General features: G+C 34.9%; 3 protein-coding genes across 4 annotated transcripts; 2 read left to right on the top strand and 1 right to left on the bottom strand.

Annotated features, from left to right (window-relative positions):
- Window positions 1-180: 180 nt before the first annotated feature.
- Window positions 181-6,933, bottom strand: DPL1 (dihydrosphingosine phosphate lyase). The gene is made up of 15 exons (XM_011022497.1): window positions 6,522-6,933; window positions 6,368-6,413; window positions 5,374-5,525; window positions 5,187-5,246; window positions 4,042-4,266; window positions 3,811-3,952; window positions 3,603-3,653; window positions 3,408-3,499; window positions 2,252-2,378; window positions 1,746-1,761; window positions 1,404-1,511; window positions 1,262-1,316; window positions 1,030-1,176; window positions 670-748; window positions 181-499 (listed from the first exon to the last, which is right to left on the bottom strand). The coding sequence occupies exons 1-15, from the start codon at window positions 6,719-6,721 to the stop codon at window positions 377-379; spliced, it is 1,623 nt and encodes a 540-aa protein (XP_011020799.1). The 5' UTR covers window positions 6,722-6,933; the 3' UTR covers window positions 181-376.
- A 4,071-nt stretch (window positions 6,934-11,004) lies between these two features.
- On the top strand, window positions 11,005-14,101 carry LOC105123039 (myb domain-containing protein YDR026C-like). Its single transcript, XM_011022496.1, has 2 exons — window positions 11,005-11,224; window positions 11,732-14,101. The coding sequence occupies exon 2, from the start codon at window positions 11,799-11,801 to the stop codon at window positions 13,872-13,874; it is 2,076 nt and encodes a 691-aa protein (XP_011020798.1). The 5' UTR covers window positions 11,005-11,224; window positions 11,732-11,798; the 3' UTR covers window positions 13,875-14,101.
- A 776-nt stretch (window positions 14,102-14,877) lies between these two features.
- LOC105123037 (ABC transporter G family member 28-like) lies at window positions 14,878-22,734 on the top strand. Of its 2 annotated transcripts, none has more exons than XM_011022495.1 (13): window positions 14,878-15,081; window positions 15,523-15,599; window positions 16,204-16,479; window positions 17,627-17,690; window positions 17,785-17,931; window positions 18,088-18,196; window positions 18,384-19,297; window positions 20,148-20,444; window positions 20,607-21,086; window positions 21,274-21,422; window positions 21,673-21,962; window positions 22,135-22,268; window positions 22,371-22,734. In XM_011022495.1, the coding sequence occupies exons 2-13, from the start codon at window positions 15,539-15,541 to the stop codon at window positions 22,525-22,527; spliced, it is 3,078 nt and encodes a 1,025-aa protein (XP_011020797.1). In that variant the 5' UTR covers window positions 14,878-15,081; window positions 15,523-15,538; the 3' UTR covers window positions 22,528-22,734. The 2 variants fall into 2 exon arrangements, with proteins under 2 accessions (XP_011020797.1, XP_011020796.1); XM_011022494.1 differs by having other exon boundaries at window positions 14,878-15,418.
- The last annotated feature ends 1,967 nt before the right edge of the window (window positions 22,735-24,701 follow it).

Raw genomic sequence — 24,701 nt, 5'->3', positions numbered from 1 at the left:
GTTAATTTAGGATTCTTTTTATTGAGTTAAACTCTTTTATTATCATTTTAAAAAAAAATCGTTAATAATGCTTTTAAGAGCTGAGTAATAAAATTCTAAATTGAATTTTTTGTATGATAACCCATCAGGCAGAATGTTGTGTTGTAATATTCAGTGTTGATCATAATAAATAAATAAAAATTGAGTGATAAAATTCTGAATTGAAATTATTGTATGGTAACCATATTAGGCATAATTTTGTGTTCCTTGTGATTGCAATATTTCTTGTGATGTTTCAGTTTTGAATCACTTCACCAACACGTTCTAATACAAATCAATGGTGCAAAAAACAATGAAAGGAAAAGGGAACAGACACAACCATAGCATGGAAATGTCATTAGCATGTACTGTCCATGAAGTTCACCAGCAATTCCTGAACCATGCCTCTATCTGGTATCTTCCCAGCAGCACCATATATTGGAGCTAGGCCTCCATTTATTGGACCAGGATTCTCTTTCACCTGGAGGATTTCAGGGGAAAAAAAAGGGGGGGCGAAAGATGAAAAATCAAACGAGTGAGACCATATCCGGAGGTCCTTCCCACTAGCACCTCCCAAAAGCAAACATAACAACCCTAAAGATGAGTAAATTACAAAGTACTTTGATAACTCCTTTGGCGAATACAACTTACAGTTTGTACGGATTCCTTCAAATCCCGGAGGAAGTCCTCAAAAACGGGTGCATGCTGAAGGGTAATGCAGATATGAATGCTGATTCAACCACATGAAAAATTGTAATCAGTGTATAAAAATATGCTCATAATTGCATGCTCAGAAGCAATTCATGAGACTGAAATACAACAGAGAATAAACTACTTACACCAGCCACTGCAAACAATTAGAATAATAATATTAAATCGATCGCCTCACATCAATGAACAATAGCTTAGAGCCAGAGGTGGCTATCTTCTAACAAGAATAATGAGGACATGGGAGAACCAAGCATAAATGCCCTATATAAACACAGTTCTCCTTCAAAAACAAAAACCTACCTGTTGGGTCTTTGCAAAGCATTCAAATGCCAGCCTTTGGATGACATGATATCATTGACTTCAAATATGTCTAGATCATTAGATCCAAATGCCACAATTGTCATGTCTGGCCTTCCAATGATAAATAACTCTGGTATTTCTTTAATCCTGTAAAAAGAATGAATCATTCTCAATTGTTCAACGAATTTACAACCCAAGAAAATAGGAAAATGAAGTTAAAAACAACACAGACCCTTTCTGTATTCTCTTTGATACTTCCATTATTGCTTTAGTGTTTTCCAGGTACCCTACAGGATGTAATGAAACATCAGGTTAAACAGAAGCATTCAATGGAACATCTGGATAGGCAGTAGGGGAAAACAACATGATAGTACCTTCTAGCCCCAGAGCCATCAACGCTGCCCAAGCCCCAGCAATCAAACCTCCAGGCCTGCTTCCAGCAATAGTAGGAGAGACATAGAGCCCACCTGACCACTCAGTCACTGCAACAACAACAACACAAGGAAAACACAATTAGAATACCAGAAGCACAGGCTTCAAACAGCCAACTAGAAAAGCCTATTGTATAAAACTTGATATTAAGATAAACTCTACCTCTTTTCCATGTTCATAATGCTTATGAATGCCCAGGAAATTTAATAAAGTAGGTCTTGAAAATCATCCAAATATAAGGCCTCATTTGTTTGATAAACTATTTAATAAATAGTAAAACTTACCAGCAACGAATTGATGCTGTTGGGAAACAGCCAAGCGAACAAATTATCAGTAGCATGCCCCCCAAGATGTCATCACAAGAAACTCATATCAGAAAAAAATCAAGAATTTAAAACAAAAGAACCACCAATAAAAAAACATGAAATCCACAAGTCAAGTAACACATTTGATATGGATCTCGATTATTAACAATGTGAGTGATGCAAGATTTCTGCAATTTGAATAACTGATGATGAAAAAGGGAACAAATAATTAACCATGTGAGCTACACAAGAGGTCCACAAGTCAAGGAACTGAACACTAGTTCTGCAATGCCAGGCAGCGTGGTGAGAACTAAAAGCACCAGTATATTATCTTTCATCAAAATTTGTACAGCCAGTTCAGGATCCAAATTTGAAATAGAGAGACACACATCACTCATGCCTAGAGTTGCAGATAAAACTATAGTTTTTAACTTTCTAATATCATGATTTCTGTATAGAGTTACAGATAAAACTATAGTTTTTACCTTTCTAATATCATGATTTCTGTATAGAACTACACTTGTTCCTTTTGGTGCTAGTCCATATTTATGCACATCCGCCGATATTGAGGTTACTCCTTTAACAGAAAAATCGAAAGGTGGAATCGGGTACCTGAAATGGGAAGAAAACTTTAACTTGCGGAAAAGCCAGAGCAATAAAATGAGAGAGCAACTGACAATCTGATATTTCATACCGTGTACCAAAATCTATAAAGCACACAACAGACAGATGTAAAATAGTAACAGAGCCAGTTACAACTATCATTGAAGTTCAACAATGGTCATATGTTGTCCTGGTGAAGCATAGTTGCATAGACCTAATAAGAAAAGGAAGTTCAAGGTAGAATAAGAATAAGGGCTCTAAACCCCTTAACCAAGACCCCATAGCGCTGCCCATGGTGATGGGGTCTCACCATAGACATACATTCTTTGTTGAGCACCATCTACCATGAACAGAGTGCCTCATGGTCACCTGAGTGTCAGATTTTGAGAAATGATTTAAACTGGGGCAACATTGTTCAATATACACCATTTTGCATTTCCCTGTCCAATTTCCAACAGGAAAGAAAACTGTTTTTTTCTTGCGGGAAACCAACATCCTTCTCGTGGACCTACATAACTTAGAGCTTAATTATGACCTCAATATAGACTAGTTTTTGATAAATTGCACTCTCTTGATCAGGCATTAATATAAAACCATTCTCAGGAATTCTATTAAGCTTTTGAGTTGAAATGATTTTTCAACAACTAAGAGACATGGCTACAATCTTCTTTCTTGCCAAACCAGTTAATTTTATTAATTTGATCTTCTTTCTTGCCAAACCAGTTAATTTTGTAAATTGTCTGCAATCTTATTTCTCTGTTATCAACTTGCCTTAAGGAGAAAAAAAGCACCACTACCAAAATGCTATCCAATAATTTCACAATCAAGCTTTAGCCCCAAATAGTTATTATTCATGCATTAGAATAACTTCTGGTAGTGTACATTTCACAGAAATATAAGAAGGGCCACAAATTTGTGATATTTGCAGACTCTGTATAAACAAAGAGGCATTTGTAAGAGTTTCAGGGATAATGGCAAAAATGGCAAACAAACCAGTAAGCACTGAGGAAAAAACAGTTGCTTGGGAAAAAGATATACCCTAGCTTACGAGCGAAAGGTAATACAAAGCCACCAAGACAAAGGTCAACATGGAAACATATTCCATAGCTATATGCCAATTCACCCAGCTCCTACAAAATCAATTTTGATATTTTGGGAATTAAATGATACTGAACATTGATAAATTTGAATAAATTGAGAAATAAGAAGGTAGTGGGTGTGTAGATCACTCACCTCAATAGGATCAATGATGCCATGAGGAAACCCAGGTGCAGATCCAACAATCTGCAGTATCATGGTATCAATATTAGGCCTACTGGTAAGTAAATCTTATGTTAGAGCATTTAATATGATGACAACATCAACACCGGAGCTGTTTCTTAGGGCAAGAGCTCAAGGTGTTGAATGACAAAATGAAACAAAAGGGTTTACAAATGTGTACCAAAACAGTGTTCTTGTTAATCTGCTGTCTTATTGCTTTGACATCAGCTTGAAAACTTTTATTTACTGGAACACGCCGCAGCTTAATGTTGAAATATTGTGCTGCTTTGTCATACGCTGAGTGTGCAGATTCAGGTATGATCCTGTGCTTGGGAAGAAAATCACTCACATTAACAACTCGCAGACCAGGAATTAACAAAAACAAAAAACAAGGTGTTTGAAATTGGCCTACATTTCTGGTCTTTTGATTCCCTTCTTAGCTTTCATATAGTCACGGGATGATTTCACAGCCAATAATATACTTTCAGTTCCTCCTGAAGTCATGTTACCACATATTTCTCCTCCGGAAGATTTGTTTTTGCTGCCAAGTAGTGCTGCCGTCATAGCTACCACTTCTGCCTCACATTGTGCTATGGTTTGGAACACGTCCAAATGCAGTGGATTAGTATGTGCAAACCTGAAAATGAATTCCAATTAAGCTTCACTAACACATTTATGACGATCTGTACATGGGAGGAACAGGAAGACCTACACTAATCATTATATGGAAAACCAATATATGAGGGTAAAATCCTTTCTTGGACAGCACATGATGTCATAATCATGATGTTTTCAACAGACATTACAATCCCAACCAAATTTAGTGCGTCTAGGGATGAAATGCAAAGAACTAAGATTATCATAGGAACCACATTAAAGCATATGACAAAACTGCGAGGATGAAATAATTTTCTTATGAAGGTGTCAGTATTAACTACAAACCTGACTAAACTTAATGTCAACAATGTCATTTTTTGAACGATGCCCGTCTTTCCTTTTTGACATTAACAAAAAAGAACCTGTTCAGTTTCTAAAGACACAAATGACGGACACATTCCAGGTTCAACAAATAACATAGTTTTTGATAGTTCAGAGTAAATATGTGTAAGCTCAAATTAATTACTACTAAGGATTCAATGTTTCTAAATAGTTTTTAGAAAATAAATGATCCAGGCAATTATGACTACCTGTAATGCCCACTTCTGCAAGCACACATATCCACAGACAACACATAACAGATGTCTTCAAATGACCACCAGTGTTCTATGATTAACAGACGTGACAAGAATTTCTTTTCTGAATAAGTAAGCTTAACAATACTATAGAAGTTAGCTCCTCCATTAATTTCCGTGGTCATCATGAGTATGACAAGTACTGAAGGTAGCACTAAACATTCAATACAAACTTCAGATTTATTAAAACACACAGCAGCCAAAATTTTAGTAAATACTATTCAAACTATACCTCAAAGAAAAAACAAGTAACTTGTAATAAAACTTCACACTGACAATAAATAAATAACTAAATAGAGCACTACATGTTCCGTATCTTACTAACATTGAGCATGCCTCATTTATCAGAGAAAAATGTCCTTCAGATTCACTCCCTCCAATGTAGCTGGACAACCAAAAAACAGGGGAAAAAAAAAAGTAACTTACTAAACTCGGATAGAGCAGAGAACCATCTCAATACCAAAGCAAAAAAAATTTTGTCTTCATATGTACGGTATTAATTGCAAACATACACTGTACCAGAACATTTTCCTTGCCAAGCCACATCATTACTTTTCTCCTGATTCAATTTCTCTATCACTGCTCTTCCTAAACCTTCCCTTGGTAGCTCCGATCTCCAGCCATCCCTTTTAGATTTACTTCCAGACTGCAACTTCTCCACGACCTGCATGTTCAACAAACCAAGTCCTTTTCCAGATGAAAAATCAACACAAGGAAAGAGTTAAAAAATACCATGGTTCTACACCAAAAGGCTTGACAAGCAGAAATAAAGGATCTAAGAAGGGCACATGGTGGCCCTGAGATCGCTTTAAGTTGATTAAGAAGAGGAAATAGAGCTCATAACCTGCTCTGATTAGACTTAAATCTCCCTGATTGTCTTTCTAGCATTAAGAAGGCACTGCTATTAAGAAGTCAATATACAGACTCTTACGGCTTCTAAGTGATTAATGTCATGAAGATATGACATTAAAGCATCCAACAAAAAGACTTAGTATCCTACCAACTTTTTGAGTAGTATCCTCCTTAAATGCAGCAAATCAAAATCTGCTTAATAGATTTAGTCTAAGGAAACCTTTCTCCATCCAGCCAATTAACTTAGTAAGCCTGACCGATTCTCATGACCATCATGAACAGCCTACACGTAACAACTACTGCAATCGATGAAAATTAACCAATAAGTTATCTATTCGTCAACCCAGAAAGCAGAGCAGATCCCAATATTAAATTAACATTCATATTAGTTTTTCAAGGAACCACGAGGTGTACACCAGAAAGACAAGCATTTAATGCAACAGTTCTTTTTCTTATATTTATATAAATTTCATTCTGTTTCAAAGCAACTGAAAAACACCCCTTTTAATGTTTCCCCTGCATAATTCAAAATTCCCATTTTCATAGTTATCTCAAGATAAAGATAAAAATAAAAATGACCCCACAAAATCAGACATAAAAGAATACAAACAAAAGCTATCATTTAATGAAATAAAAGAAAATCATCTTTCTCACCTTCTGTTTCTCTGCATCTATATAACCCTTGACACCAGGCACCATCCTTTTTTTTTCAAATGAAAAAACAAAAAGAAAACAAAAAAGACATCATGTGAAAATTATTAAAAAGATTCCCTTCCAGAAATTAACATACAATTGATTAATCTCTTACTTGATGGAGGTGATTAGAAACCCTAAAATGGTGGGTTTGAGACCATTATCGTGAACAAGAAGAAAAAATGATTGAAGAATTCGGGCAGTAAAAAGAGTGAGAAGAGGAGCAAGAAGCAAAGCTAGAGGCTCATAATTTGATAAAAAGGAATTAGCAAAAGCTCTAAAATCAATCAAAGAAGAAATAATACGATCCATCATCGTAGTTGTTCGTACTGATGAAGATGATGGATAGATAGTATTAAGAAGGCAATAGAACCACTGAGAAATGCGTGTAAGATTCAATAAAACGTCTGTCCTCCTTTTATTGAGAGGTTAAGACACGACACTGGTCATCAACTCAAGATAATTGGATAGATATCAGAATCTCCCTTTTTTTAAGGTGGAATTGCGTGCCCGATGAGTGTTTTGTGGAATGTCATTGTGTATTTGCTAGTATGATGCTAGGTTTAAAAAAAAATGTTTTTAAATTGAAGATTTATTAAAGTAATATTTTTTAATTTTTAATGTAAAAACGTCAAAATCATAAATAAAAAAACACATGAAAATATTAAGTAAAAAAAAGTTTGAAAAAGATTTTAAAAAAGAAATTCAAAAAATAAACACCCCTTAATCAATTTCTTGCCAGCTTCATTGATGTTACGTGCCTTACTTGTTACGTCACTGGTGATTGACTTCTTGTCACTTTAGTTTTGTCTTTCGACATAGTTGTTCCTTCTCCTAGAAATAAAAAATAAAATGAAGAAGAAAGAAAGAACGAGGAAGAAGAAGGCGGATACTTTGAATTTAATGTTGCATTTATTGTAAAATTAGATACGATGAACATGGGCAAACAATACCTGGAGACATCTACAGACACTATTTTTAAGAATATTTCTTTAATATAAAATTATCTTGTAAGATTCAATAAGTTTTTCCTCTGAAAATAAGGGTTAAAGAAAAACAACCAAGATAAAAAAGAAATATTAGCAAGTTTTATAAATATAAAAAACTAAATTATGATTTTTTAGTATATTTTAATAGTAAGAGTACATGATATTTATAAATTACTAATATATAACATCTAGTCAAAAAATAAATTAAAAATTAAAAAGTTATTACAACTGTTAAAAATATAAAAGAACCGTTGAGAAATTAAAGAATTATAATTGTTTAGAAAACTTTTAGAACAAAAAAGTTGTAGTTGTTATAACAATTAAAAAAATAAAAGAGCTACCGTAGGAATTAAAAGGTTGTAGTTGTTACAACAATTAAAAAAATAAAAAAGCTACTGGAGGAATTAAAAAGTTGTAATTGTTTATAAAAATTAAAATAAAAAAGTTATGACAATAGTTTAAAAAATAAAAGAGCCGCCATGTTAAAGAGCAGTAGTTATTTAGAAAATTTTTAAAATAAAAGGTGTTGTTAAGATTTTGTAACTATTATAAAATTAATTCTAAAAAAAACAAGATGTTTTACTATGTCTATGCTACTTTTAATTTAGAAAAATATTTTGGGTTTAACGTAACCACGAAACACTATAATTTTTAAATTCAGATATTTTAAGTTTGACATCATTTTCAAACTCATATTTGTCTTATATTAAGTTAATTGTCAAACACAAATTTTTTGGACGTGGCACGATCCAAAAAACTTGAATTTGACTATCATATCAGACCTAAAGAAATTCAGGCACGTTTACCTTGCTCGAATTTCTTTAGGTCTGATATGATAGTCAAATTCAAGTTTTTTGGATCTAGAATGCTTACCACACTCATATTTTTTTAAATTTGACATGATAGTTAAATTCAAGTATTTTGAATTTGTCATGTTTGCCATACTTATATTTTTTTTGAATTTGACATGATTATCAAACTCGAGGATCTTATATCTATTGAGGTCGCTAAATCAATATCAAGATTCACTAAATAAACATTAAATAAAAACTCTTTTGAGATAATCTTTATCATTTACAATAGTATCCGTATTCATTGTTCATTGTTCTTTTTTATTTTTTAAATTTTAATGATTTTTTTGGTAACTTGTATCATGAGACTTAGACAATCCAATAAAAAACAAATTATTGGTGAAGGACTCGTGACCTGAAATATGAGATTGAGATAACCTTTTAAAAAGCAACTCAACATAACTAGGGTTAAGATATCAAAATCCGCAATTTTTATCATTGAACTAAAATACATTCACATAAAATAAAATAAAATAAATTATAAAATTAAATTCTCAAAAGTCTTAATGTTTAATGAAAAACTATAAAAAAATCAATAAAAAAAATACAGGTTAGCTTAGGTTACTATGTTAAACACTATTCTCAAGTATTAAGATTGTGATAATTTAATATTAAAAAATAAAATAAATCATGAAATATAATTTTTAATTAATCTAATATTAAAAAATAAATAAAATAAATAAAAAAATCGAGTCAACTTGGTTAATTAGCTGAACTTGTGATGTATATTAAGAGTACAAGGTAAACTTATAAAAAATAAATTTAATTTTAAATGGTAATTTTTTTAAAAAAATATTAATTAAAAAAAACAAAACATTGATCAGTGCTTTTGTGACAAGGGAGCCAGTGGTGATCCATGGAACTATCCCTATCATGCCTTGAACACACGACGCTGAAAAGTGGAGCTGTCTCTTTTCATTTATCATTGCCGGGGGCAGAAATGCCATCAAGGTCTGCTTCCTGTCTAGCATGTGAAATCAATTTTCTTCTTCAATCATCAAAATCAAGTGTGACTTGAAAATATTAAAATTAAATCATAACAGGAAAAAATAAATTAAAGATCTCAATACAATCAAAGGATAGAAAACCAAGTCACCTGCTGACAATTTACAAACCCTCGTCGAGAAAAATATAGCCTTCTCGCCGCATCAACAGCTGATGTATGCCTCAGCACAAATCACAGCAGCAGCCAGATTCCCTCCGGTGGCCTTTTTCTGTTCAACTGTGTTGTATAAAATATTTGCATTTAAAAAAAAAAAACACTAATAAATATTGACAGAAGGATTTAGTTGAAAAATGTCTGGAATACCAGGAAGCAACAGCTAAAATTTTGTATAGGGACGAAATTGAACAAGATAGCAAGACAGGCAAGGGTCATCAGGTGTATCGAAACTTCTCTAACATAAATGTGAACTCTGTCATGAAATTATTTAAAGAACCCTCTTTCACGCGAGAGAAGAATAATACAACGCTAGGTGTTTTGAATAATTCATAATCACGATTAAATTGAAATTTTAAAATAGTAAGATTTCAATTTCTCTTGAAAAAAAAATAATTGAATGACATGGATGATTCATGGCTCACAATCAGGTATTTTAAATAGTTAATTGCTCATTTGAAAAATAAAATTAAAAACCATTGTTATAATCATAAAATTCATATTCTAAAGAACCTATTAGAAAGTTAAAAAACTCTAACTACTCACCGCTATAAAATTTGTTGTTTGCTCGGTGATATGCTTTAAAACGTGTATGAAAATTATTATGCTGAAACTATACTATGCTAGAAATATATATGTAATGTTTATATTATGGATCACACTATAAATATAAAATGTTTAAATTATATACCATGTCATAAAAATTTAGAGAATTATAAAGAGTATTATTTTTTTTATTTTCTATTCTAAAAACCATTAAAGCATGTTAAGTTAAGCATAACCATCAAATTTAAAGTTTTTAGATTTAGCATGGTAATCAAACTTATATTGCTTGAGTCATGCTAGAATTAAGTATTCTCTAAAACTTTAATATTTTTTTATATTTAAAAAAAATGATATTGATATGTTGCAGAATGTAAACTAATATATCAGTAGAATATAAAGCATGGTTGACTTTTTAAAATATTTTTCTGTTTAAAAAATATATATAAATAATATATTTTTAATATTAATATTAATACAGTAGAATAATCTAAAAACATTAAAACAAGTTAATTTTAAGCAAAATAAAATTAATTCAAAGTTTTAACAAATATTTTGACTGTAATCAACTCAACCTTAATGTGTAACGTGTAAAGGATAATTTAAATTTAATAGAATTTAATGAATTAATTCAGTTGTTTAAACTTTTTATTTAATCAACTTAATAAAATTTTATTTTGATTTTTTAAAATAAAAATTAGAACAATTTAAATCAATTCTGATTAACTTATAATCTTAAAACACGAGAAAAGTTTGTTTATTATGATTATATTCAGAGGCTAATAATATCTCACTTGAAAAATTAAATTAAATTTTTAATTAAATTTAGTTATTGAAAATAAATTTATTGTTGTTTTTTAATTTATTTAGTATTATGATAGTGATTATTTTTTAAATTTTTTTTATTTTTAAAAATTTATTTTTGATATTATTACATTAAAATAAAATAAAAATTATTAAAAAAAAACATTTTTAAAATGTAAAAAAGTTTGGCTGTACAAATTTTGAATCGGTGCCGCCCGAAAACCGAATTTAGTATAACCCTAACTCCTAAATAAACAGCACATGACGTGCACGTGTTTTTCTTTCTTCTTTCCTGCGCTGCCTCCCACTCCCCCGCTCTTTGCTCCCTGTCTGGCTCCAATTCTCTGTACCAAATTAACAAAAATCACAACTATACCCCAAGTATGAAGCCCACCTCAGCCACTAACCCATCCAAAGATCACCAGTCTCTATCTCGAGCAGCGGCACTCCACCTCGTCTTGAAAATTCCAAGGCAAGTTTCAAATTTTCTGTTTCCTTATTTGGACAGTACATGAATTAGAGTTTAATAATGATGTCTTTTTGATATTTTTTTTGGGTTTTATTTAATGATTTTCCAGAAAATTGAACTATCATTTTGATTTATTTGAGCTTTAATTGAATGCAATGCAATCCCTTTTTATGTCAATGAATTTCGCTCTTTGCTGCACAATTTCTGTTGCTGTTGCTCTTGAGCATGCCTTCTCGTATTCTGGGTGAGAATGATGTCTTAGCCATTAATCTTGACAGATTCAGTTATTATCTGGGGTTTTGAGTGTCATCGTGTTGGGTATTTAACAATTAGGTGGATGGCTTTTCAAGGAAAGCGAGTTCGGCTGAGCAGAATTTGTGTTCGGTTCAAATTGCTGAAATTGGAAATAAGCCCTTTGATTGAATTGGTTTCATAATGTTTTAGGTAAAGGGGCTTCTATCAAATCACTGGTTATCTGACTTTTATTTTTTGAATTTCTGTTGTTTTCAGTTTTGCATGACGGGTTGGCTCAGCTGTAGCTGTTTAGGCTCAAGTGAGATCAATATTCGTTACCCACATGGGTACCAAAACGGTGGGGAGGCAACAGCATGAGAAAAGGAAAACAAAGAATGAGGATGATTCCTTGAAAGCCAAAGATTCATTGCTTGTGAGTGGAGGGGAAGGTCTAACTCTGAATATGGAATGCAAGAAAAAGACGAAGAAGAAGAAGAGTGAGGGCCATGAGGATAGCATTGAGGATTCTGCAGCAAGTTCTAGACTAAGTGAGGGTAATGTTAATGCAGCAGGCAAGGGTGAGAAGAAGGAGAAGAAGAGTGAGAAATATGAGTTAGTAAGTTCTAGTCTAAGTGAGGGTAATGTAGACTTGAATAATGCTGCTGACAAGAAGGAGAAGAAGAGAAAGTTGGAGCGTGTTAATAATGAGAAAGAACCTCAGGTGTCCAAGAAGAAAAATAAGATGAGTGAAGTGAGAGAGGCTTTGGGGGAGACCCACATGAGAATGGATGATAATTTGGGATTGCAAAAGAATGTCCAGGTGGATTTTGTCAGCAATTCTGAGTCAGAAGTGAGAAGAGATAGGAAAAAAAATCACAAGGAGAAAAACAGAGAAGGTAAAGCTATCACTGTTTCTTCTGTGCTCAACAGCATTGATGATAACAGAAGGGGAGAGGTGTTTGAGGTACAGAAAGGCCCTGGGAATGAAGATATTGCTAACATGAATAACAGGGAAGGACAAGGCCGCAAGAAGGAAAAGAAGAGGAAACAGAATAAGTATGATGATGGCCGTGGTGATACTGAGATAGTTAATAGTGTAGCTGATGGAAAAGATGCTGGAAGAGAGGAGTCAATTGAAGTTGTTCAGGACAAGGTAGAGTCTTCAAAGAAGGAGAAGAAGAAAAAGAAGAAAAAACTCAATGTTGTTCTAGAGGCTGCATCAATGCAAATTATGGCTGAGACAACAGGTAACCAAAACAGTGTAATAGAAGGTGATGGAGGTAACAGAAGTTCGATTAAAAATAAGGCTAGAGATGGCAAACTAAAGGTCAATGCTGAAGGTGGAAACAAAAGGAAGAAGAAGGCCAAGTCCTTGGAAAATCGTTCAAAAGAAAAAAGTAGTGAAAGAGTAACAGAAATGGAGGAAGACGCTGAAAGCACTCGTCCATCTGAAAAATCTTTTAAAAAAGTGACATCTAAGAGAGTAAGTTTCTGTGAAGATGTCGAGATTTTCCCTTCATCTGATGGTCCTAGTGATAAGAAGGCTGTTGGGGAAGACGGCTTTGTGCGAGGGAAGCGGTTCTCACTTGAGGAGGATGAGATGGTTAAAGAAGCTGTTTTAAACTATATTAATGTTCATTGTTTAGGTGCAGACGGTCTAAACATGGTGCTGAATTGTAAAAAGCACCCTGCGATTAAACATTGCTGGAAGGAGATAGGGGCAGCCTTACACTGGAGGCCTCGTGAGAGTGTCTATTATCGAGCCCATATATTGTTTGAAAGGGACCAGAATTCTTCTTGGACCCCAGAAGAGTATGATCTCATCCGAAAGTTTCATGAAAAACATGGATCAGACTGGAAGACACTGGCAGAAGCCTTGGGCAAACATAGGTTTCATGTAAAGGATACGTGGCGCAGAATAAAATTGATCAATATGAAGAAAGGGAAATGGTCTCAAGATGAGTACCAGTCTTTATTTGATTCGGTGAACTTGGATCTGCGCTTGAAAGCTTTTGTTGAAAGGAAGACAAAGCATGGGATGTTACGAGATAATATTAGTTGGACTGCAATTAGTGAGAAGTTGGAAACTAGGACTGATGCTCTCTGCTGCCAAAAATGGTATGATCAATTAACGTCACCTATGGTAGCTGAAGGTAAATGGCTTGATACAGATGACTATCGGCTGCTGATGGAGCTCTACGACTTGGATGCTTGCTGCATGGAAGATGTCGACTGGGACAATCTTCTAGAGCACAGGTCTGGAGATCTGTGTCGGAAGCGATGGAACCAAATGGTCAAACACCTTGGTGACCATCGTAACAAGTCATTTGCTGATCAAGTTGATGTTGTCATTAACCGTTACTGTCCTGACGTTCTTGAAGCAAGAGAGGCCTACAATAGCAAACCTGCTGTTCCTTGAGGTTACAATCCTTTTGGGTGGTTTATTGCTCCTTTTCTTTATCCGAGTCTGAAGTGTTGGTGTCCCTGGTTAGGTTGGCATTGAAGTCTTTTCCCCAAGCAACTGAAATTTCTTAAATTACCTTTCCTTTTTCTGCATTGTAATTCATAGATCAATACTTTTTATTATTTTGCTTTCTAGACTGATGCTGTTCTCCACTGAAATATTTCTCCTTGTGCTCTTTTATTTTTTACCGTCTTCATATTTCTTCAGCCAAGAGAGGATATTGAGGAGGTGCCTGAATTTAATTTACCTCGTCATCAAAAGATGAAAAAATGATCTCAAATTTCAGTGAGGACCAAAGCTCGAGGTTCCTTTGGTTTTCATGGAGGAGATGAAGTTTCCTTGCCCATCTTTATTTGTGAATACAAACAAGCAGTGCCTCTCCAAATATTTCCATTGATGATGTAATTTATAGCTTGGATATGCTCCAATCTCTAACCCAAGTGTTAAAGTCAAGGGATGTATGGACAAGTGGGAGTGGCCTAGTAATAAAGACTCCTATCTTGGTATAACTGAGTCTGTTTCCCCCCTCCCTTGTTCCACCCAAAATTTAAAGAAAAAGAAAAGCGAAGTCGGAAAACTATTCTTGAATCAGTTTCTAAAATTGGTTCAAAAAAAAAAAACTGATTTCAATCTTATTTCAGGAAGAACACCAGTGCTCATCAAAATCATTTTCGTTTGCTTGTGGTTCAACCACTGTTAATTAATCTTCCTGTTAGATGGATGGAGCGTTATGATATTTGATTAAAGTTAAATATCATAAATGCGTTGAGAAATTTATGAATATTTTTTAAAAAAATATGCATGAAGGACGTTAGAAATTTTTTTTTATAATTATTATTAACTTGTACTTGGGAGGAAGAGGGGCACAGATGCCTACAGCTTCTTTTGACAAAGTTAAAAATAATTTGATAGATGGTAGGTCTCCCTCCCATTTAAAACAACAACAGGCAGACTTAACTGTTTGAATCTCCGACTCTTCCTCCCTGCCATTTCTTCCTCCGAGAAAAAACCAACCTTACCCTCCTCCCTAAATCCAGAGGCCTCTATTTCCCCTATTTTCCAAAAATCAACATCCCTCCCACTTCCTCTCTTCCTCTTCATGAAACCCACCTCCTACCAACCTTAATTTCCTCTACATTTTCTTAACAATCTTTATTTCCTCGTATGTGCTCTACCACATACATTACGATATTGTCAGTTAGTTACTTTTAACATCTTTGAATCTTGAACTGTTACATTTTTTTTCTTAACAAAGATATGAGTAGAGAGAAGTTTGATAAATTAAGACACGACCATTGTTGTTTTCTCTCTGTATCCATCTTTGTTGTTGCATTTGCTTTATCATTGAGCCCTGCTTATTGTCAAGATATCGATGGCTATGATGACAATCCAGCCACACAGGAGCTATTTTCAGAGCTGGTTTACAACAGTTTCTCAAATTTTACCTCCGTGTTCAAGCAAGATATTGTCAAATATTTTGGTTTCTGCATAACAGACGTGTAGATAACTCAGCCACTCTTTTGTATAAATGTAATGTTAGATTTCAGGAATGGAAGCTGATCATTAAAAGAAGGTAATTTTCTATTTTGATTTGGATTTGCAGGGATGAAGATTGGAATATGGCATTCAATTTCTCCAAAGGTACACAATTCATATCCAATTGCGCCAAGAAGACAAAAGGTACGCACAAAGTTTGGGGCCATGAAAACAAGGATTATTTGGTTAAGGTTCCAGACTGCTTTTTTTGTCTGTATTTTATATAGGTATCTTCCTTTTGGGGTTTAAATGAATGCTACACAACTTCATTAGCTCAATGGATATTTTGTTTGAATTCCCTTTACCTTATGGAAAACCAATTCACAAGCTGGAAAGAAAGAGGGATTTGAGTATTTGCTTAATCAGATGGAAGTATCTGAAGGCAATATAAAAAGCCTCTATGAAAAAAGCCATAGCAGTTTTTTTTTAGAAGAAGTCGATATAGAGAGCATAGAGCATAGAGCCATAGCAGTTCCCTCAACGAAAGAGGGTTGAGGCATAGAGCATAGAGCATGCCTGCTAATTTTCCTTTATTCAATTACAAAGCAAATTATGATGCCTAATTTAACAGATTAAAGTTTAAATTCTTGGTTTGCTATCTTACTCGGATCGATGTACATTGGTACTTGCCTTAGTTCATAAAGAAACAATATTATTGAAATACCTGCTACTCCCCTTAGTTTGTTAATCCAATTTCTTTCTGTAGTAATATGTTCCCGACATTGTTCATGTTATTTTGGTGCTTCAGGAGACATGCTAAGGCGTACATGCACAGCAGCAGAAATAAAGTTCTATTTCAACAGTCTCTTTGAAAAAGGAGCAAAGAAAAGCAATTATTTGAAACCTAACAAGAACTGTAATCTGAGTTCATGGGTTTCTGGGTGTGAGCCAGGATGGGCTTGTGGAGTTGGTAAAGGTGAGAAGGTTGACCTCAGAAATTCGAAGGACATGCCTTTTAGAACGACAAATTGTGCAGCTTGTTGTGAGGGTTTCTTCTGCCCTCATGGTATTACTTGCATGATACGTGAGTATTTGGAAACCCATCATCAACCATGGAAATAGTTGAGAATTGCATTTGTTATGTGCCCTTGGTATTTTTGCTGCATTCCTTGGGCTAATTACAAGTTTTTTATTTGCATAAGTAGATCTTCTCTTAATCTGCGTGCATTGGACTGGTGACCACTTCTTTTTTTCTCTGTATTTTCATTCTCAGTGAGTACCTCACATCAAGAATGATGAAACCATTCAAATTATAGCTTCGAATGTTATGTCAATATTCCTTAAAAAGAGTACGGGGATGTGGTTTGCACATCTCCACTCCAGAATCTAGATGAATCATAGGCCTTATATATCCTATGCAAGACTCTATTTTCCATCCGAATACTCATTTCAGCTCCCCCAATGTCCCATTTTTCTGAAGAGCAAAAACTGGCAAGAAATTAGTACGTTGGCAATAAGAAAGTATTAAAGTATTTTCACCTTTAATGGAGGAAAATTGATGAAATGAACTTTCCTACTCCTGAGTCTCTAATTGCAATTTTATAAACCTCTGCCAAGGAAAGGGAGCATGAAGAAACCACTTTTTTTTTCATATTTTGTCCATGCATTACCAGAAAATAGAAGATGATCCAATGGAAAAAAAAGTCTAGAAAGTATCTATTTATTTTTGAAGTGTAGAAAGTTATTTTCTCACTTTCCAAGCTTCCTCGATGATTATTTTTTCGCTTTTCCGTTCTAACCGAAGTGTTCATCCAGATATGTCTAGGAAAGTACTAGTATAAACTCTCGAGTCTGTATCAAGTCAATGGGTCTCCTTAGTATATACTGCTCCTGTTTCTAGGAGATGGACTTTTTGAAACATCTAGGAATTTGTCTGATGCATAATAGTGAGAAGTGATCACTGCCACTTAAAAATGTGTCCTTGGAAAACAACAACGATTGTATTAGAGTCCCACATATAAAAGGCATTCACCGTTTCTCCTGAATTTGATTCTATGTTGAATTGTTTTAACAATGTTTCTGGCTTTCATTTCTGAACTTTAAATTGTTGTTTACATTGATTTCTTTCTGGTAAGTTAGGTTGTTAATGGATTCATTGTTTGTGCATATGTTCCTAATTGAGCCACAACTAATATTCTTTATATGTTGGCATTTTGTGTCTGTCTCTGAAGCTTGCCCACTGGGTGCTCACTGTCCCCTTGCAAAACTGAACAAAACCACTGGCATATGCGACCCGTAAGTTCATTCGTGTTTTGTGCTTTTGTAGTTTTCAGGTTTTTTCTTCTTTATAGTACATACATTAATATTTATTAGCAGAAATGTTTTGCAGATATCATTACCAATTGCCTCCAGGAAAGCCAAACCATACTTGTGGTGGAGCGGATATTTGGGCTGATATTTTGAGTAGTAGCGAGATATTCTGTTCAGCAGGATCATACTGTCCGTCCACAATTCAAGAGATTCCATGCAGTCGTGGGTATTGTTAAATTATCCTTGAACTTCTAGCAGTAATCTATTAAATTGCATGTCTCACCTCTTCTTTAATTTGATGTTGGCATTTTTTCCTTCAAACATATCACAGCCATCTGTTTTGCTTTTCCCGTTACTAATTAAACTAAGTAGCTTTTTTCAGACATTACTGCAGGACTGGTTCAACGTCTCAAACAGGGTGTTTTAATCTGGCAACTTGTGAAACACAATCAACAAATCAGAATATCACTGCATATGGCATTTTATTTTTCGTAAGTCATCGATTCAACTTCCAACTTTCATGATAGTAATGGAACACTATTGGGCACTACATGTTCTGTTCGTGGGAAATATTGATGATATACTTTAAACTCGAAATATTCTCATGATCTAAGTTTGCATTATAGGTCATCTTTTGTGCACAACCATCAGATCTAATCACTTCACTTGTCAATGTAGGCTGGATTAAGCTTTCTGCTTATCATTATTTATAACTGTTCTGATCAAGTTCTTGCAACTCGAGAGAGAAGACAAGCAAAGACAAGGGAGAAGGCAGTTCAAAGTGTAAGAGAAACTGCTCAAGCTCGTGAAAAATGGAAATCTGCAAGAGACATTGCCAAGAAGGGTGCGATTGGATTACAAACCCAGCTGTCGCGCACATTTTCTCGTACAAAGTCTAAAAGGCCAGTAGAACAGCTAAAAGGTTTTGGTCAAGCTAAACCCGGATCGGATGCTGCTTTACCACCCATGCCGGGAGGCAGTTCATCTCAGCAATCATCTGGAAAAGGGAAGAAAAAGGGAAAGAGCAACCTCACACAGATGCTGGATGATATTGAGAACAACCCCGAGGGCCACGAAGGCTTTAATTTGGAAATTGGAGATAAAAATATCAGAAAAAATGCACCAAGGGGTAAGCAGTTGCATACTCAGAGTCAAATGTTCAGGTATGCATACGGACAAATCGAGAGGGAGAAAGCTATGCAGGAACAGAACAAGAATTTGACCTTCTCTGGGGTAATTTCAATGGCTAACGATACCGAAATCAGGAAAAGGCCTTCTATTGAGGTTGCTTTTAAAGATTTAACCCTCACTTTGACTACTAAACACAAACATCTGCTAAGATGTGTGACTGGGAAATTATCACCTGGCCGAGTTTCTGCAGTCATGGGTCCGTCTGGGGCTGGAAAAACAACATTTCTTTCTGCTTTGACTGGAAAAGCAACTGGCTGCACCATGTCTGGTATGGTTCTTGTAAATGGTAAGATGGAACCAATCCAAGCATACAGGAAAATCATTGGTTTTGTGCCTCAAGATGATATTGTGCATGGAAACCTAACAGTGGAGGAGAATCTCTGGTTCAGTGCAAGATGCAGGTATTCAACTATTAATTCACCATTCAATTCTAACCCCAGTTTTGGTAGTCTCAATTCATGCAGCCCTCAGAATGACGAGTCAATGTTTGACATCCAACAAGTTTTCATGTATTCAACAAAATAAATTCATCTAATGTTAGTCCTTCCGGAGTTAAACCAACATGGACAGATACAATTTCCTAACAGGTGGAAGTAGAACCTAGCTTCCAGGGACTGTTTAACAACAGAAACTGTAAAATGATTTTCATGTTAAGACATTTCAGACTCGTAGATGTTTGAGTTGGTAAGCATTTAAACTTATGAACATTGCTAGAAAATTTTATGCATTAGGTGGTCAATTTCGATTGTACACACGTATATATACAGTTTATACCAAACAAAGGAAATTACCTGTGCTAAGATTTTCTAAACATGTCTGTTATTCCAACTATGGTATTGGAGCTTCCTGAAACTTTGGAGTTTCGACATGGTGTGCCAAATATTTTTCCTCGTAAGACAAAACCTTTCTGTTTCTTCTTTCAGTCTGCTTGGCATCATTCATTTATGTAGGCATTTTGCTTCAACACAACATGAATATGCAATTGTTCTCTCCTCTCTATTATGTATTTATTTGCTCTACCTGCTTAGATCTTCCTTTCTCAAAGCCATACGCTTTATATATTGATTTGCTCATGCTGCTTAGATATTTCTCTCTCCCTCTCGTTCATAAATTCAGAGTCACAAATGCTGCGGCTGTTCCACAGTACTTGCTTTTTAGCATATTTGTTTACTGGGTTTTTGTTATATAAACTTTCTGATTAAGTCAGCGAATACGTTTTCTGTTTTTTTTTTATTATTATTATTATTGTAGACTCTCTGCTGATCTACCAAAACCAGAAAAGGTTCTAGTTGTTGAAAGAGTTATTGAGTCCTTGGGACTGCAGGCAGTGCGAGATTCTTTGGTTGGGACGGTGGAAAAGCGAGGAATTTCTGGAGGTCAAAGAAAACGTGTTAACGTTGGTCTTGAAATGGTTATGGAACCTTCACTTCTAATATTAGATGAACCCACATCAGGCTTGGACAGTTCATCGTCCCTGTTGCTACTTAGAGCTCTTCGACGTGAAGCTCTTGAAGGAGTAAACATATGCATGGTTGTACACCAACCAAGGTAATTTACTCCTATTACGATAAAGAGTTGTATTTCTTGGGGATGTGCTATATTTCAAGTTTTTCTCTGTTCCAATAAGTAGATATTTCTGATTATGTAATATAATGGCCGTAAGAGAATATTAACTTTCCTGTTCTTCCTTTGCTTTCTCGGTTGCTTCAGCTATACATTATTCAGGATGTTTGATGATTTGATACTTCTAGCCAAAGGTGGCTTGACAGCATATCACGGATCAGCCAAGAATGTCGAGGAGTATTTTGCTGGCCTTGGAATTACTGTACCTGAGCGCGTGAATCCTCCAGATTACTTCATTGATATTTTGGAGGGCATAGCGAAACCAAAATCAGGGGTGAACTATAAACAACTTCCAGTTAGATGGATGCTTCACAATGGCTACCCGGTTCCAATGGATATGCTGCAGAATACAGATGGATTGGGAGCATCCTCCGGTGAAAATTCTGCTCATGGAGCAAGTGAAGTTGGATCTGAAACAGGGTCTTTAGCTGGAGATTTTTGGCATGATTTGAAATCTACTGTTGAGTCAGAGAAAGACAACTTGAAACCCAATGTTTTGCAATCAGGTGACTTATCCGAGCGGAGAAGCCCTGGAGTATATCAGCAGTATAGATACTTCCTGGGGAGGTAAGAGCGATCTCATTTCTCTATCTGTGCTGCATGTAAAGTCTAACCCTCTACTATTATAACTATAATAGCGATTGTGCTAATTGAATTTCTCTCAAGTGAGATAACTTGATTGTGGGATGATTAATTTTATTGACTGTGTTCATCATAACAAGCTAACATATTCTTCTTGAATGACTTGTTGCAGGGTTGGAAAGCAGCGGCTACGAGAAGCAAGGGCACAAGCTGTAGATTATTTGATTTTATTGCTAGCTGGAATCTGCTTAGGAACACTAGCTAAAGTGAGCGATGAAACTTTTGGGGTGGTTGGTTACACATACACCGTCATTGCAGTTTGTAAGTGATCAAAATCTCCAAGTTCTTATATACGCAAGGCTCCATTAGAATAATCTTGCTTGGGACCTAGGCTTCTGATGTTGAGAATGTAGGGTAACTCGTAAAAATCTGCACTCTGTTAGGTGCCCGTTGCTTTCCATGCCAATTCGCCTTTTTAAATTGAAAGTCAGCTTCCCTATGTTCCTTTATGAAGTGCACTTTTGTACAAGATTCATTCTCACCAGTCTAAGTGTTTTTGTCGGACTTTCAGCACTACTGTGTAAGATCGCGGCTTTGAGGTCATTTTCTCTGGATAAGCTACATTACTGGAGAGAGAGATCTTCTGGGATGAGCAGCTTGGCATACTTTCTTGCAAAGGATACAATAGACCATTTCAGCACAATTGTCAAGCCACTTGTCTATCTGTCAATGTTCTACTTCTTCAACAATCCAAGATCAACAGTCTTAGATAACTACATAGTCTTAATCTGTCTAGTGTATTGTGTGACTGGAATAGCCTATGCATTGGCCATTTTCTTCGAACCAGGTCCAGCCCAACTGGTGAGCATTTGAAGAACAGTTTGCATTCAGAACTCGTTAGCTCCATAAATCAAGTTGACAAAACATGAATCCATCATCCATTACCCTTGTATACTAAACACCCAAATCATCCACATGCACATATAGAAATGGTTTTCACTTGCACTAACAAGGCATTTTTTGTGTCCTGCAGTGGTCAGTGCTGCTTCCGGTTGTTCTGACCCTCATAGCAACCCGTACTGAGAATGATGGCGTTGTGAATTATATTTCTAATTTGTGCTATACTAAGTGGGCGCTGGAAGCATTTGTGATATCAAATGCTAAAAGGTTTGTGCCTGACCCTGCTATTCCTTCTTCATATGTGAAAATTAATTTGTCTTTTGCACGCAATATACCAGTTCCTTAACCTCTGAATATTGTGTCATCCAGATATTATGGTGTTTGGCTGATAACAAGGTGCGGTTCACTCATGGAAAGTGGGTATGATTTAGGTCATTGGTATCGGTGTTTAATCCTCCTCGTTTTGACTGGCATAGTTAGTCGAGTTGTAGCCTTTTTTATTTTGATTACCGTCCACAGGAAATAAAGTTTTTCTGTGCTTTCTTTTTGTACAAAATAGAAAAGAAAATACCAATTCATATTAGATTATTTGAGAGGAATCGAGTTTGAAGCCACGCTGCTACATTGATGTGGGTGTAGATTAGTGGTGAAATTAAACCATACTAAGGTACCTCTGCTTTATTTCTGCGTGATGATTTGTATAGAGAGATGGACCTTTTTTCTTCCCTATTCCCTACAGGTTTTGTGTTTGATGAACAGGATAGAAGGGATACATTGCACCGCCATTTAAGAAAATAATAATCTCTTTTGCCATCTGAATATTGAAATACAAGAAACTTCAAGGTAGATGTGAGATAAACTGAATAAAAACAGGACAGTTTTCTATTGTAAAATATAAAAATATGTAACTATACATGAATGTCTTCAGTAATTTTGACACAAAAAAGTTACATTGAGATAAACAAGGTAAGATGATCATTGTCTTAATAGAAACTCCTTCTCTAGTGCTACTTCCATTTTCGATGGCTGCATCCAACTGAACATGTGCTTAAATCCTTTTTTTCCCCGAGAAATCGACAAAACGCATGGCCCCTCAGAGAAAAACCTTTGAAAATATCTTTTTTTTATCAACCCAACACTGCCAATTTGTCTTTAACCCTCAGCTACTGCATGCAGAGAGAGAGAGGGAGAGGGAGAGGGAGAGGGAGAGGGAGAGGGAGAGGGAGAGGGAGAGGGAGAGGGAGAGGGAGAGGGAGAGGGAGAGGGAGAGGGAGAGGGAGAGGGAGAGGGAGAGAGTAAAGTAAAGCAAATAAAATAATTTATACCAATGATCGCAAGTAATTTTTGTTCTTCCTTTTTATAGAAAACAGCCACACAAATTTAAAAAGAAAAGGGAGAAACACCCGATAGGCAATAGATACAGAAGCTCGCTCATTGGCGACGAGGACATGAAAGAAACTAGCTGGACAAGAGGAGGCAGCATAGACTCCAGCAAAAAAAGAACAATAGCCAGTGGGAACCATGGAGCACCATAGAGTCAAGGCCAATGAAAAAGAAAACACAACAAAGCAAAGAGAAATAGAAAATAAAGACCGGATGGTAATGGGTTAGTTGTCAGCAAAATTTGACTAGACTAGTCATTCTCGATCGAAGAAACTTCAACGTGGATTTTATTGCAGAGACAAATCACAATTATAAACAGTACTTTTTATAGAATTATAACAATTTTGATAGATAAAGATGCTCCACCAAATTTTCTAATGTTGACCCGCCACCGCTGTTTCTATTATTCGATGTAACGTATCAGACATGAAGCATGTGCTACTATTCCTCATTTTGATCCTAGATTCTTAATTTCTACAAAATTTAATATATATTTCCGAATCCCCAGAAGCATATTTTTGTTGATTAGGTGCAGTGCTAACAAACATAAACAATCCCTTTTATTTTATTTTTTTATTAATATGAATATCCAAGTTATTTTATAAACATTTTGGTTAATATTACATGCTCTAAAATTAATAATTATATAATCATCTAGTAGTATGGGAGAACTTATAATTATTAAAAATTCTATCTAATTAAGCTATTTTTTAAGATTATCCCATTCATTGTCCTTTTTTTAGATTAATATGGATATATCAACCAACTCACAACCAGCTCTACTAAATTTTGCATGTATTCACTGAATTGTAAGATTGTATCACAGTTGCTTGATAACTAGCTTTTGTAATAGATGATGTCCCAAAAACAAAAAAACCCAAACCCCTTTTATTCAGTCTGTATTATCTCTTAATTTACTTCATCTTAATCATCTTTGCCTTTCACCAAAGGTCCATTACGTTTAGGAGTACCGAGCATACAAATGCAACAATTCTCCACCATCCCTATATAGCATTCCATGTTTAGAAACAAACTAATTACTTTATAATTTTTTTATAAAAAAATAAATATTCAAGCATCTCATATATGGTTTTTTAAATTTAGCTATAACTAAAAAAATGTCATGTATATATTTAATTAAATATATTGATACCTATATATGCCAGAAAATATAACAAAAATAAAATATTAACGTGTTTATTCAACTCATCTCAGTGCAAGTTTATCAAAAAAAAATTCGGCATAAAAGAATTAATATGTAGATGTTATTAACATATTTTTTGATATTAATAAAAAATATAAATATTAATAAAAACT

This window comes from Populus euphratica, unplaced genomic scaffold (genome assembly GCF_000495115.2).
Source record: "Populus euphratica unplaced genomic scaffold, PopEup_1.0 scaffold8.1, whole genome shotgun sequence".
Classification (NCBI taxonomy): Eukaryota; Viridiplantae; Streptophyta; class Magnoliopsida; order Malpighiales; family Salicaceae; genus Populus; species Populus euphratica.
The sequence above is the reverse complement of the archived record's forward strand: the minus strand, read 5'-3'. Positions and strand labels throughout refer to the sequence as shown.

Bases quoted from the DNA above. Each gene is read 5' to 3' on its own strand.
- LOC105123039 (XM_011022496.1), top strand. From the start codon at position 11,799: ATGGGTACCAAAACGGTGGGGAGGCAACAGCATGAGAAAAGGAAAACA.
- LOC105123037 (XM_011022494.1), top strand. From the start codon at position 15,177: ATGAGTAGAGAGAAGTTTGATAAATTAAGACACGACCATTGTTGTTTT. The intron at 17,932-18,087 runs GTATTGTTAAAT...AGCTTTTTTCAG, and splicing joins GAGATTCCATGCAGTCGTGG to ACATTACTGCAGGACTGGTT. The intron at 21,087-21,273 runs GTAAGAGCGATC...GACTTGTTGCAG, and splicing joins TATAGATACTTCCTGGGGAG to GGTTGGAAAGCAGCGGCTAC.
- DPL1 (XM_011022497.1), bottom strand. From the start codon at position 6,721: ATGATGGATCGTATTATTTCTTCTTTGATTGATTTTAGAGCTTTTGCT. The intron at 5,247-5,373 runs GTATGTTTGCAA...TTGGTTGTCCAG, and splicing joins GGAAAATGTTCTGGTACAGT to CTACATTGGAGGGAGTGAAT. The intron at 2,379-3,407 runs GTATATCTTTTT...TTCCCATTTCAG, and splicing joins CCTTTCGCTCGTAAGCTAGG to GTACCCGATTCCACCTTTCG.